The 15,012-nt window shown below is 32.4% G+C and overlaps 1 protein-coding gene across 6 annotated transcripts in view; it reads left to right on the forward strand.

Annotated features, from left to right (window-relative positions):
- Window positions 1-15,012, forward strand: part of LOC118188521 (uncharacterized) — a 378,328-nt gene that overhangs the window by 173,322 nt on the left and 189,994 nt on the right. Inside the window, exon 1 of one of the 6 annotated variants that reach the window (XM_035358963.2) lies at window positions 7,880-7,914. The exons of the other annotated variants lie outside the window; for them this stretch is intronic. Coding sequence (XP_035214854.1) covers window positions 7,895-7,914 — 20 coding nt within the window. The 5' untranslated portion in view covers window positions 7,880-7,894. Of the gene's footprint in view, window positions 1-7,879; window positions 7,915-15,012 lie in introns of those variants that run through there. 6 annotated transcript variants of the gene reach the window in all.

Here is a 15,012-nt window from a genome sequence, read left to right on the forward strand (position 1 = left end):
GCCCATTTTAAAAGCTGCTTCTGTTTGGCTGCATTTTCAAAACGTATCATAAACGTTTAAGTCTATCCTTTTCTTTCAAGTTTAAATCATTTCATTTAGTGATTTTCGACAAAATGCAAGTCTCTCGCACAGCAAATAAAAAGTGTTTCTTCCAGTGATTTATTCAAATCCAAAACTCCCGTTTCTTTGTCAGCAGGAAGATGCCACCTTTGCCTGTCAGTTCATCTTTTCATGGCGTAATCAATGTTTCTTTTCTTTTTACTTCAGCCTACAACGACTACTCCCTTTTTCCAATCAAAAACTGATAATGTACAACAAAGCAAAGAAGCGTTTTATAATGTTTTCTGGAAACACCCTGCAAACTTAAGTTACGTATGCACGTCCATCGCCTATGCGTATATGCACGCCTATGAGTGTGCACGTCCATCGCCTATTAGCTGGATAGGCGATGCAGAAATGAACACGGGGTCCCTTCGAGAAAGAGAACCAGCGTTTACTTAAGTATCATCTGTTCTTTAATCCTAGGAAGCATTCTTCATTCATTTATAATCAAGGAAATTGTTTCCAGTGCCTCTAGAGGACTGCTTTTCTTAATCATAAGACAGAGGTATTCTGTCGTTCTCAGCTATAGTCCGAACAAAGAGATTCGCAAACACAGGAACCAAGTAAGTGTACCTAACACCCCAGACGGTTTTTGTTCTAACTGCACTGGCCGAAATTTTTGCTAAAGCCGTTTTATTGAAACACTGCATGACTAAATGATAAATGAATGAACTTACAAACAGCTTTTGTCATCCACAAACAGTTTATTCCAGATCTGAATAATTGGACTTTCGCCAGTTTGAGTTTTATAAGTGGCGATTTAATAAACGGCGATTTTCTTATTTATTAGCATATACTCGTTTTGGTTACTAGAAACCTGAACGCAGTGAGTGGCTGAGTTTAATAACCAAGGCGTTTAACGAGCTGCAGGCAGTGTGTGTGTATATATATAACAGAAACTTTAATTGATAATTTAGTAGAAGTATTTAGAGGTTTAATATATATACATTTATATCATGCTTTTTGGTTTGCGGGTAAGCATTTGAAGTGGCCAACAAGTTTTCTTATCTAATTATTTAATTACGTTGTATTATACAAATTCGTAGCCTAGCATTCATGTTCTTTTGACTTTTGTAAAACGAAAATATAAACAAAGAAAACTCAGCAGAGCTAAGCTAGAATTTTCTAACTTTTTAATAAAATACTAATTATTATTTTTACCAGATCAGTTATAAAAAGCAACTTTTAATACAAATCACAAATATATTATAATACATAAATTAAGAAATTTTAGAGACTCTAGGCTTTTTCTTCAGAGCAGGAAACATGCAAAATCAGCTATTTCCTCACTGGGATTCAAACCACGCATCTTTCACTTATCAGCTGACCACGAAAGCATGTGTGAGGGGAATGAGACATTCCTGACTGAGACAGGTACGAGACTCAATCGAACAAAACTAGATGACGGTAAATTATCATCCACCATATTTTAACCAAGCGTCTCTATAGAGGTATTAGGTTCTTTTGGAGCGGAAGATGCGGAAAATAAGCTTTACTGTCCCTGGGATGCGAACTACGGATCTTTCAGTTGTTAACCGAGCATGCTACCTTTTACACCAAAAAAAGCACGAACAGGGGAATGCAGCAGTTTCTTATAAAGCTGACAATGTCTTAAAAACAGAGATATCAGAAATATTAAATACTATTTTAATTAATCACTAGCGTTTTAAGGTATTTCTCACCGTCTTCGTAGTGTAGCGGTCAGCACGCTCGAACGCTTATTCAAGAGGTCCGTGGTTCAATTTCTGGCGAGAGCATAGCTCATTTTTCACATCTCCTGCTTCCAAAAAATACCCTAATGTCTGTACAATGGCTCCCGAACTAAAATGATTGTGGATGATGATTCTCTACCGCAAGGATTTGGCAATTGGGTCCCCTAATTCCCAGTCGCCCTTTTAAAAGGGGAAATATATAAAGTATATCTCCCGCCCTCTTAGCATGCCTTCGTAGTGTAGCAGTCAGCACGCTCGATACTTATTCGAGATTTTCGTGGTTCGATTCCTGGTGAGGGCATAGCTCATTTTTCACATGTCCTGCTTCCAAAAAATACCTAATGTCTCTACAACTTTCTTAAGAAAGCAAGCTCCAAAACTCATTAAATGTCTAGAAAATAAACAAATTTGAGTCTGTTGATACAGGATATTTCTCATTTATAAATATGAAACTTAATATGCCTTTTATTAAGTTTTCGAAAAAACCAATAACGTGAGACCATTTCCGCTTTCTCTGCCCCCCCCAATACTCTTACCATTCGGTTTGTAAACTTAAATTAATAAATTTTTCATCTTGTAAAATAATCGTTTTAACTCGTTCCGAATATTTATCTGTTTCAAACGAGAATTTTATGGACAACAGTACATATTTGACACTAAAATTTCTGTGAGTTTCCTTTCAAACAGTAGACCTCAGTCATGTTGCTCTGCATAGTATTTATTGACAACACTAGTTGTCCAGGATGCTAAGGTAGATTTTAGCATTAAAAATTCTGAATACTACAATCGGGGAAGTAAGAGCTCGCGACGGACAATCGATAATACAAGCTACCTCCTCAATGTGTGAAAGGTTCACTGTGCTAAATTCCATGCTTTTGGTATTTTGAAAACACTATACATGGTCATCAACATTATACCATGCATGGTCATCAACATTACACCATGCATGGTCATCAACATTAAAGTGGTCCTTAATTCCATAAAATCATTCCATACTGCCGAAGATAACTAGATTTCAGGCATTTACTTGGTGAGACCAGAGTTTTGATTGAATTACATGCGATTTATGGGTCCTGGAAAATAATAGTATAAATTTATCTTCATACATTTTGCTTAAAAATATACATATTAGTAAGTTTATTTGGTTTTAAAAGCAAAATTTTTTAGAATATAATTTAATAAGACAGTATGGTTGTCCTTAAAATTTCATGGTCTTTCTCAATCAGGTTAATGTTGATGATTCAGGAACAATTCTAATAATGTTTTATTTATAAATAATTTACTTAGATAAATAACAGAACTGCGATTATCCTGATTGCAGATATCCGGATTTTTAATTGTCAAAACTATTTTTTCTTCTATTTAGGCTGTGTAAAATTAAGCCTGGTGGTAAATTATACACATGGTTTATTTTTTTCTGTTAATTTAACTGACGTTTCTTATTAAAAACGTATAATTTTTTGCAGATCTGAAAAATTGAATAGCATGCTTTAATACTGTTAATTTTCTTATAAGAATTAGAATAAGATTATGTGCTTGGTCGTAGCCAATGCATGGTTTCTGTATTTATGCAAATTCAAAATAATTCGGTTATTTAATTTTGGAAAATAAAATGGAGTTTTGTATTTTTAGCTAAATGTAAGGATTTTATTTTCTTTAATTATATAATCTTTATCGAAATAAATATGATAAGAGACGGTCGTTACAGAAAGAAATCTGAAAACTACAATCTACGAAGAGGAATTTTTAAATTTACTAACAAAACGTAAGAAATATTTTAAAAATTTTTAATATAAAAAATCGTAAAAATTAAAAAACGAAATTGTAGTTGGAACTTCGTATTAAAATTATATTTATCGTCTGAAACAATTATGATAGGTATACTGTTTTAGGAAGTTCAAGACATAGAATATAAAATCCTTTATTCAAAATTAATTGTTCAAAATAAAATTGCGAAAAGCACTGCATTCTGTATCAATGCCACGTGGAGATTTTTGCACATATTTGATAAATAAACACTTAACTATTCAAACTGCGATTTGCATTTTGTTTTCTCTACATGACTTGCCCATGAGGCGTGTGACAGTTATTTCTCATAAGGAAAGAGGCAACAATTTACATTTTGCCTTGATACAAAATTCTCATAATAAAAAAAATAACGCATTCCTGCATTTTGTAGAAAACTTCCACACTTGCATATTAATACTATAAACATTTTATTTACTTAATACATTAAATACGTATTTGATTTACTGAAAAAATCAATTACAGGGATTTTTCAGATATCTGGATTTTATATTGTCCAGATAAAAATTTGTGATGAGTCTCGTATGAAGTTGAGCAGTATAATGTCACAATCAACGTCTTTTGAGACAGTACTCAGACATCTTCTATAATGGTAGTAAAATTAAAGCAAAAGTTTAAATGATGAAAATTAGAGCTAATAAAATTTTAGTTTTATTGGAACTCTGAACAATTCACACTAGAATAGCGCTGCTTAGTTAATTTTTCATAATGTATCTAATTTTTTTCATTACAAAACATTTTTTTAAACGTTATTATGTGCGAAGAATTCTTTTTGCCTAAATGTTATTGTATCTTTGTCTCCTACGTAAAATTTTTGTCATTCAAGATGTAGCAAAATTCTACTGCTTTTCGTACCGCATGAAGGATCAACAAGTATTATGCGCATATACAAATAGATTCAAGATATTATCATAAAAATGCTCAAAACCGCGCCTTTGAATTGAGTTTAAATACTATTTTTTTTTTATTTTTTTTTATTTTTTATTTATTTATTTATTTATTTATTTATTTACGGATTGTTAGACTTTCGCGTTTTTTATAGAAAGAAGAAGGAAAATGGTACGATTTATTAGGCGTGCAAAATACCGATTTAATTGTCTGGAACTTATTATTTTTCCAACTTCATTAACTGGTGTAACAGTTTTTAAAACTGAGACTGAGTGCTTTTGTCAAAATCATATGCAATAACATACGCCCTCAATTCAGGAAACTAATTCTAAGGAGGGGGGGGGGGAATCTGTCATGATTCTTTAAACATATTGCATTCGTAAACAGGTGTTCAACTTTGTATCACTGTTGCAGAGACTGATTTACAAAAAAGGATTTAACATTTTTTACAAAACAGGATTTAACATATTTTACAAAACAGGATTTAACATTTTTAAGTCAGAGTTTAAAGCAATTTAATAAAATTAAATCTTCATTGCCGTCTGCAACAGTACATGTTTTAATTATATGTAAGTTTAAATAATACTTCAGTTCACTTTAATTCGATCTCCGCTCAGGTAGATCGGATAGAGCGAATCTTTAGAGATATTTTGACTATGCCTTGCATACAGTGATTGACTCTTCCATTTATTGAAATGTATTTTTAAACTAAAGGTTTAAGCAATATTACTGAGACAAGAGTGAGAGATAAAGGCCTAGTATATATTTTTAAAAACATGTAATTGGAAAATTCATGAAATTTTACATATTTTATATACTATAGAAGGCTTTTGCATCCTGCTTGAAAGTGGAGAACCCGGACTTATGCCCTATTTGCTCCTGGGAAATCAGGCCATGCACTGTTGGCCTAATGTGTAGCAATTTTTTGTACTGTTTAACTTTTAAACAGAGGTAGTATGAACAGTATGAAAAATACTAATAAATATCAAGTAGCGCATGGCATCTAATGCGATTTAGTAAATTCGCAAAGAGATGATTAAAGGTGGTTAAAAGATGGTTAAAAGATTGACTACGGTAACTTAATGTTAGTAGCATCTACTCCCATAAACCAAGAAATCCTGATTTCAGCTGTCGTTAGATTTAGATCTCTGAAGTGGCGTCCAACTAAATCAAAATGGCTTGTAACAGTGATATTGCTCATGAATTGGAACGCATTGCATTCATATTAGAAGGAAAACGTAAGCATAACTTTCCCGCAATGAATCATTGATTCGTTGCTACGATTGTGAATCAAACCTGGAACTCTTACAATCTGGAAACGAATACTGTACCATTGTACTCATTGTCACTGGTCATTGGTCACTCGTCTAGCTGGTATTTAAACTTCGTCGATTAGCTATAGCCTCCTAGCTTAAATTCCCTTGAACTGAATTAAATGTTTCACAAATAATAACTAAGTAAACTTTATTACCTGGATTTGTGAGTTACAGAAAAGGTATCAGAAATTTCCGTTGGCTAATCAAATCTATAGTTCTTGAGTTTCAGTATAGTTCTGATTTCTGACAAACCAAATTTATTCGGTATAAGCATTTTGAAATGTTTTACATCTAACAATCAGCTAACTACTGTAAATTCAGAAATTACCACTTATCACCAGAATCTTGAAATTTAGCCTGGCACTGAGGAATAGAATACAGTAACAATGTACTTTAATGCAAATCAGCTCAAAAAATTCTGAGCTACATGCATATCCATTCCCAATTTCTTCTCCGCTATAACTGGATGTGAGAGCTTTTTCATACCAAGTCAGAAGAGGTAGGCTAGAATAAACATTAAAAATAGCTATTTAGGAACTTAGATTAAATATTACAAAGGCGCTTTTACAAACTTTATTACAAAACAACTGGATACATCCACGTATGCGTGGATGAATAATTTGTCGCACGATTTTCTCAAAAAAATTTTAAATACTAGGTAAGCATTTAATTTCATTGCTTTTTATCTTAAGCTCTATCTCTGGAAAATTATTTGTCACCTAAAATCTTTAAAAATTATTTTTACCACTCTGAATTTAGCATTACTATCACAAAAGGACTCAGATAAATTTCATCTCCTATGACAAAGAGCTTTAAATCGTATTCTCTTTTTTTTTATATAATTTCTGACACATCAAGCAACTGAATGAAGAAGAATAAAATCAATAATCTTTGCAGCTGAGGAGGAACATATTAGCTGGACACTGATAGTCTCCTTTTGTTTTAAAGAATTTGAACATTTGTTTAATGCACTCGTTCTTTGGATTATTTCCTCCTTTTTCTTTTTGTAAACTATGGAATGGATTTGGCGCGGAATTATTCATTCATACAGAAGCCCCCTTTTTACCTTCCCTGATATTATAAGGGCAAACACACATCATTTTCAAATAATTATTTATTATTTTAATTTATTTTATTAGAATGGATTTTCTACCCGCTTGCGAAGTAGGCTGAAAAAATATTCTTGATATAAAAAATTCCTGTATATATTTTTTTCCTAAATCCTTTTGGCCTGACATTAAATGACAACGAATAGTTTTTTGGTAAATTCAAAGCTAAAACATAAGCTGATGGTAAATTCAAAGCTAAAACATTTCGTTCACATTTCACAACAAATTACTTTTTTCAGTAAACTTAATATTTGAAACATTCCAAACTGAAGTAACAAGAATAGTATTGTTTCTTTAACACAAGTTGTTAAGCTAGATATACCAGTAGTCTCAACAACTGTTCTTTCATTTCAAGTGCCAGCCAGGGATATTTATTTGCATTTCCTCCCAATTTTCATACATTATACATTTTCTAACTTATTCCATAGCATTGTATTTGTTTTCCTACTGTTCTGTAACGAGATCACTCACGTGAGCCTTTCGCGCCACACTCCCCTTTTATTCCATTCGACTTATTTTTCTTTCTGAAATTGGCCTCGACATCAACATGCCTGAGCGTGATATCAGAGAGCATTGTTCTCCTTTGGGTAGGTCATCTTGGTTGGGCAAATTTACGTCTCCTAAATGCATTATTTAGATCTTCTTTTTCGGAATCTTTTTTCACTTCCTTCAGTCGCGAAATCTAAACCGTTGCCGGTGTGATCTAAATTCCTGCCAGAGTTGGGAATGGTAAACTATCGGAGAAGCCAGCTTTGAGTTTTATGAAATGGCAGTTACTTTTTAAAGAGGAAGGAAACTAAGATCTAGCTATTGTGATATATGGAGTTTTTCTTCCAGCAAGAAATGAAATGATAGAGAATACTTTTGGATATCAACTTCACTGTATCCTAAATTAAGCACCGGTTCTTTCATTATTGGGAATTTTTGGCAAGTTGTGCTGCAGAATTGAACTGGATCAATAATGGATTGGATAAAATTGCGGTTTGTAGTAAATTTATTCATTAATTAACTTTTATAATTCAAATATTTTGTTGTTGTATTTCATTCATATTTTTAGGAGACATTTTTTAAATTCACTTTAATCGTGATCTGCTTCTCTGATCGGGGTTTACCAGACATTGGGTATTAACCTGGACAATCCAGAAATATGAATTATGTCCAGAGTTTTCTTCCGGATTGAAAAATGTCCGGAATTTACAAACGAGAATCTAATTAATCAGTTTTGCTCTATATATACATCAGTACAGCTGTGAATGTAATTTTCGAAGTTTTAAAATCTTTGGATTAGGTGCAATAACCATAAGTGAAATTTTAAAACTGTTGAAATCTAGGTTAGATGGTAAGTACAATAAACAGAAACTGAAATTTTAAATCTATTAAAATCAGAAACCCTGATGAGTTATATAAAGTGAAATAAAAAAATATTAACAATAGCCGAAGAGTCTTGGTCTGATGTGATGCTAGTAATCTGTATGTATTTAATCTTGTGTTTCTCAACTTTGTGCTTCACCATGCTTATCTATTCGAAGTGTTCTCTTCGTTTTCATCAAAAAAAAAAAAAGTTTTGCCACCTCACTAAATCTATGTTAGACCAAATAAGATGAGAAAAATGCAATAAAAAATAATTTTGTCTCAGCATGTAATGAAGAATAAACTGACGAAGTATTAATTTAAACTGCGCAATTAAAACTCATTACAAAACTTAGAAACATAGCAGTAGTAATCAAAGATTTCTCATCCATTTAAAATGAGTTATAAAAATGAATCTAACGAGGAAGGGAGAAAACATATGCTTAGATTCCCACCACTTGCGTGCGCGCTGAATTTGTAAAATGTTACATGAGATTAAAGATCTTGTTTCTTTCACGTAACTGAATATCATAGCAAGCACAGATGTGTCATCTTGTTTACGGAACTTCATACGATGTTGTATTGTTAGGCAGATAGGTTGCGGGGTAAAAAATTAATCTTACTTACATCTTACATAAAGTACATAACATGTATACAGAAACGTAAAAATGATCGACATGATTTCATATTATTCTTCTAAGAATGCGAATTGCTTACACAACCAATGAATACTTAAATGTAGCATTTAAACAAATGGTTGGACGCCAAACGTTTCAAGCTCTTTTTTATTAACCCCTGAACTTATTGCTCATACCGTCTTTAGAACCATCACTGCTTTCTTTTCCTTGAAATCTTAGCGGCTACAATGGGATTATGTTCTCAGATATTTCTTTTGCTTTTAAACATTTTTATTAATTTAAGCTCGGTCGGGGCAAAAAATCACCAAAAAGCAGAATAATGGCTAGATCTCTCAAAATTGTTTACTGTCATAATTTGCAGAAAATATTGAAAAACATGATTAATTGAGCTATGTTACTCACGCATCCTTGAAATTAATTGCTACGCTTAATTTTTTATTAGTTATAAAAATTTTAAAGATTTAATCCTTTTATTTTTCACAATCCACTGCACTAATCATTACCTAAAATCAGGTGCGCTTATCAATGAAAACTCGGGGGGCATGAAGTCACTGAACTTCCGTAATATAGAGCCAGTTCAATGTTATTAAAGCAGTCTGCCTGCATTAATGTTTTCATGAATCTCCTGAATTAAATCAAAAATGAACTATATTCTGTTCCTTTAAAACAGGCTTTTCAAAGGTTTTCCGTCCCGCTTCCACTTGCGATCGAAACGCATATCATCATCACCATACAGCATTTATTTCCTCCACCTTTCATTTGAGACTGTAGTTCAAGTCGCTCTTTATTCGTGTGCTTTTCACAAAGCGAAATGCGTTAAATGGAAATGAAAGGGGGAAAATAATCAGGGACTTGGGCATTTGCTGCAGCTGTCGTTACCATGGTTACGAGGCAAGCCGTGAGGGGGAGAATATGACCCTGAAGTGTTTTTTCTAAGGTAACATATTATAGTTGACTTCACTTACTTGCTGTCGAAGGTCATCGTTTCAAGGTATGCATTTTGAACTTCCGATTATTCTAATGAAACCTTTATAGAATAATAACGTACGGATAATTCGAAAATAAATTTATAATTAATATATGACTGCTGCAAAAAGTGTATCCTACAGAGATTTCAAATTGGTGAGTAATGTATTATTTATAATAGGGCTTAGTTAAAATAATAATGAATTTTAAATGTGTTTCCAGTTTTCATTCTAAAAAAATTATGTTCTCTCTATCTGAGCCGTATTTATGTTTTCTGAGCTAAAAACCTCTGGAAAACTACAGTGTTATTAAATCTAAATCACTCATATCGTTTATAATAATACTGAAGAGCTATATAAGTTAGCAAATTTGTTTTGTTGTATCTTAGGGAATTTTGCACAAAGAACTGTGAAATATTTAATACTTGACTCAATAACTTAAATCATTATTTTACTAACTGAAAATTTAATTCTGCAGTGCCATATAAAAAACATTATATTTCCCAAAACTTCCGAATTTGTTTAGGATATAGTTCTTTCCTATATATTTCGGCACTCCACCAGGATTCGTTGCACCGTGCAGATAAAAAAAAACCAGCCACCGGTGTGTAACATGCATTTTAGAAACGGTAATCCTCTACAAATTCATGATTTGTCGAGTTTATACTGCACATAATAGTACTTTGGCTCGTAAAGCTTTTATGGTTCTGCTTTGCAGAATGTTTAATGTTTGTACTTACATAGCTGTAGCTGTATGGAAAAAAAAAAAAAAAAAAAGAAGAAGAAGAGAATGTCGAATCCAAGTATTATTTTTGAGAGTAACTAAAGAAACTGAGCCATTGTATACTGATTTCAATTTTTATTTTTCATTGAATCAATGATGCCTGTGATGAGTATGCAAAAAAAATGTGTTCTGCATATATTTTTTTCACCTCTTTATTTCAGACATTCAGAAGGTGTCTCTTTCCTCCGCTTTTGAGTATAGTCCGTCTGATAACGCCTTCTTGATTCATTGCCGTTAATGTCCGCTTTTTCTGTTTGCTGAAGAGAAAAGGCAAACAAGAGTGAAAGGTTTTCGACTTCAAACTTTCTGGCATCCTGTCTGCTACGTATCTGTGATGCATGAAGAAATGGCTTTAAATTAAATAAATTGAAAAATCATTATACATAAAAATTTTTATGCATATAAAATTTATTGTACATTTTACGTAATGTTCGATACAAAGGAAGCTACAATCTTTCCTTCCTTAAACTGTGTCAGAAATGTGTTTTTAAAATAAGTTAACAGAATTTTATGAAAAATCTTTCAAAATTGGAGGTGGGTGGTTTCTGTAAATGTAAAATTTAATTCTTTAATTGGCTGCTGTAGAGTAAAAACTTCAGTTAATAAGATATTCATTATGATATAATGAACTAAATTCAAATTTTTCTTCCTTTTATGCAGAAATTCAGCGGAGCTATTCAAAAACGAATTTGCTAGCTCAGATCACTTTTCATTGACTATTACTATCTGGAATCTTGCATTTTTCAGCAAAATTTATAAAACAAAAAAACTATTCTTCTAGGCGATTAATGATGCCATACTGCAGGGATTCTAAACAATTTTTAAACTTTGTGCCACATAAATAAGAATACAAAATATGTGCACGATCTTGTACCAATGCATATATCAAAAGAGACATCATTTTATATTCATTCTGAATGTTCATTTAAATCTTTTGTGTAAAAACTGTACTACCAAAAATAATATAATGTCCTATTAGTGAAACATGTACCATAGATTGAGAAATTCTGTCATATTGTTTAATCATAAATAACACTATTTATTAAGTTTGCTGCTCATCAAATGAAAATTTTTAATTACGCGAATCATTGCGAATTTTGAACATTAATGCATGGAATTTTTTTATTGAACCTATCAAAGCACAATGAATAGTTTACTGACTGAATTTTCTTTTTGCAAAGAATTATGTAAAAAATTTTATTTTATTTTTGCATATGCTTCGTCCATGGTATTGCTTAATACTTTTAAATATGAAATATAATAAATTTTAATAAAGGAATTATCAACTTTCAATTAAAACATAGTTATAATAATTTATCTAAATAATAATATATGCATGTCTATAATAATTCTCGTAAAGAATTTTATACCTTTATGGTGTAATTGGAAGCACATTCGGATAACAAGAGTCCGAGTTTCGAATCTCGGGAAGGAACGTAACTGATTATTCATGTTTTCGGTTTCGCAATAAATTTGATGACTCTAAAATATTAAAATATTTAAAAAGTTTTTATTGAAAATAGTTATCATGCATGGTTCATTTTAACGATAAAAATTCAAATATAAATAAATATTATAATTTAAGCGTAATAACAGGAACAAGTGTAATTTTTGTATTTCTTGAAACTCTTTTTAAAATACCACTCTTGCATGATAATCAGTAAAAAAAAATAGTCGCTCATATCAGATACGTCCAACCCGCTTTCCGTCTTCTTGTTTCACAGCTCGCTGACTCGGCTCGTACTGTGTAACTGAAAAAAGAAAAAAAACATGCGGTGTAGAATTTAGAAATGACAAATGATTAATGGACAGATGGTTGACAAATTGATTTCTTTAATAGATGGGAATACAAAAGTTAGCATACTTACTTAATTAAATTGAATGTGCGTCTTAAAAACTAAGCAATTCACGGGTGATGTTCCAATAAAAGACGACATTCAAATTTTAAATTGAAACGATTTCATTTTAGAAGTAGCAACTTAATGCACTCTGGAACACTTCCTGAACATGTAAACGAAAAGCATGTAATGTTGTTTATTGACATGCTATTAAAAGGCTTTAAGAATAGACTTAGAAATAGCACGTTATAGAAAATAGCACGTCACTGAAGGTGGTAAAGCAACAAAACTCAATAATTTGCAAGACTAATTTCGAAGATTTAAATATAGAATCTTATCCTTCAGCTGGAGGAAGGAAAATAATGAAAGAAAAGCCTGTGCTTAGCTGGTACTAATGTGAGGAAGGAAGTAACGATAATGGCGGCATCTATTCATAAACTGAAAACAGCTATTAAATAATTTTATTAAGCTCTTGAAATCGGAGTAGAACTGGAATCATTAATGAAACAGAAAAAAAATTATGAATATGGAATCCCTTTAGAAAAATCCAATTTGTCAACGGAGAATGTTTTTTTGAATAATTTTGGCTACAGAAAAATGAAAAAAGTAATTTTTTGACAGCAGTGTTGAGAAACAGAGGATTTATGTGTTTCTTTTTCCTAGCATATGCCTCGGATCCCTTAGTGCATAATTCTAACGCTCTCGTAGTTTGACCAATGTAAATTAAGCTACATTGGCAAGAAACGCTATATATACGACAGGAGTTCATATTCAAAATGCATTTTAAAAATGAATACATCTTTACTGAACAGCAATAAGAGCTATGAGAGGGAAAATAAAGAGGACACATCCTCGATCAGAACAAGAGCATGAAGAAGCATAAATATCGAAAATATGATGACAATTAGTTAAACTTGTAGAGACATTAGGTAATTATTTTTGAGGAGTAGAGATGAAAAACGAGCAATGCCCTCGCTGGTACTCGAACCACGGACCTCTGGAATACGCGTCGAGCATGCTGACCGCTACACTACGAAGGCATGCTAGGAAGGCGGGAGAAATACCTGATATACTCCCCCTTTTAAAGGGCAACTGGAGATTAGGGGACCAATCGCCAAACCCTGGCGGTGAAGAATCATAATTCACCTTCCTTTAGTTCGGGCAGACTGTAGAGACATTATGTAATTATTCTTGAAGAGGAGAGATGAAAAAGGAGCATTGACCTCGCCGTGACTAAGGCATGCTAAGAAGGCGGGAGAAATACCTTATAAACTTAAGTTTTACGTCGTTAGAAACAATGGCGTAGAAGAACAGAATTTATTCTCGATATGAAACTTTTGGAACTACAGTACATGATATCAAGTAGTTGAAACGCCCCTTAAAAACTACTCATACTAACGTAGCTGTAGTAATTCTCCTGAGAGCTCTAGCAAGGTTTTCTAAGAAAACCGAGTTCGTTTCAAATTACACAAGGGAAAAACGATGGAAACCAACCACGCAGCCAGTCCGTTCAGCTGGGTTCGAAAGCAAGACGAACTAGCAGTATTCAGCAGTCTTTAGTCACTGGGCCAGAGTAGCACACACAATTTCAAAACGTAAGGAAGCTCACACAATTGCGAAAGAATTAATTTCACCGGCTGCTGAACATTAATGACAAGTGAGTGTTGAGAAGCCACTTTAAAAATAAATTTATTCAATAAGCAGTGCCAGCCGCAAAATATAACACACAACAGAAAATCTAAATGAATAATTAATTGAAAAATTACGTTCAAAGAATTTGCTTTGCGTATTGATGAAACTACAGATAATAATAATGATATAAACTCGGTTTACTATGTATGATTTATAGTAGAGGGCAATAATATTTTGAAATATTTTCTGTTCTGTAAAGTATCACTGCTAGTATTAAGGCTAAAGACTTGCTCGAGATCCTTGGGACTTTCGTTCCCAAAAACAGTTTGATGTAGACTATGTGTGTTAGTGTTTGCAAAAATGATTCTTGTTCTCTGTTCTCGGAGCAAAGCTCCTGGAGCTCTAAACACCCATTGCATTATTCACAGGAAGTAACACTCGCATAGAAATATTTGAGTCCTTCATTGAACCAGGTCTTAAAATATGTAATGGATTTAATAAACTTTATAAAACCTCGACCATTGACGTCTCTGTTGCATTACAGCAATTCATGATGACTTTTTTACGATAATGTGCTTTCTCGTGCGTTTGAAATGCGAACACAAATATACCGAATGAAGATGTCTTGGTAAACTTAGCATATTATTCGATATTTTACTTTTGAAAAGCTGAGAGCTGAATGCTTTGAATGTTTTCCTGCAGGGGAACAATACTCCTTTCAAAGTCGTTGGAAAAAATGTTTTAACTTTCTTAAAGGAATTAAAGGTATGGGAAAGAAAAATGAATGAATACTGAGGCAAAAAAAATATGTTTTCTTCCTTATTGCAACATTTTTTGTCTGCGGTGTAATTGATTACTTTCGATTCATGAAA

This window comes from Stegodyphus dumicola, chromosome 4 (genome assembly GCF_044657685.1).
Source record: "Stegodyphus dumicola isolate Sdum_Otavi_A_Nest chromosome 4, ASM4465768v1".
NCBI lineage: Eukaryota > Metazoa > Arthropoda > Arachnida > Araneae > Eresidae > Stegodyphus > Stegodyphus dumicola.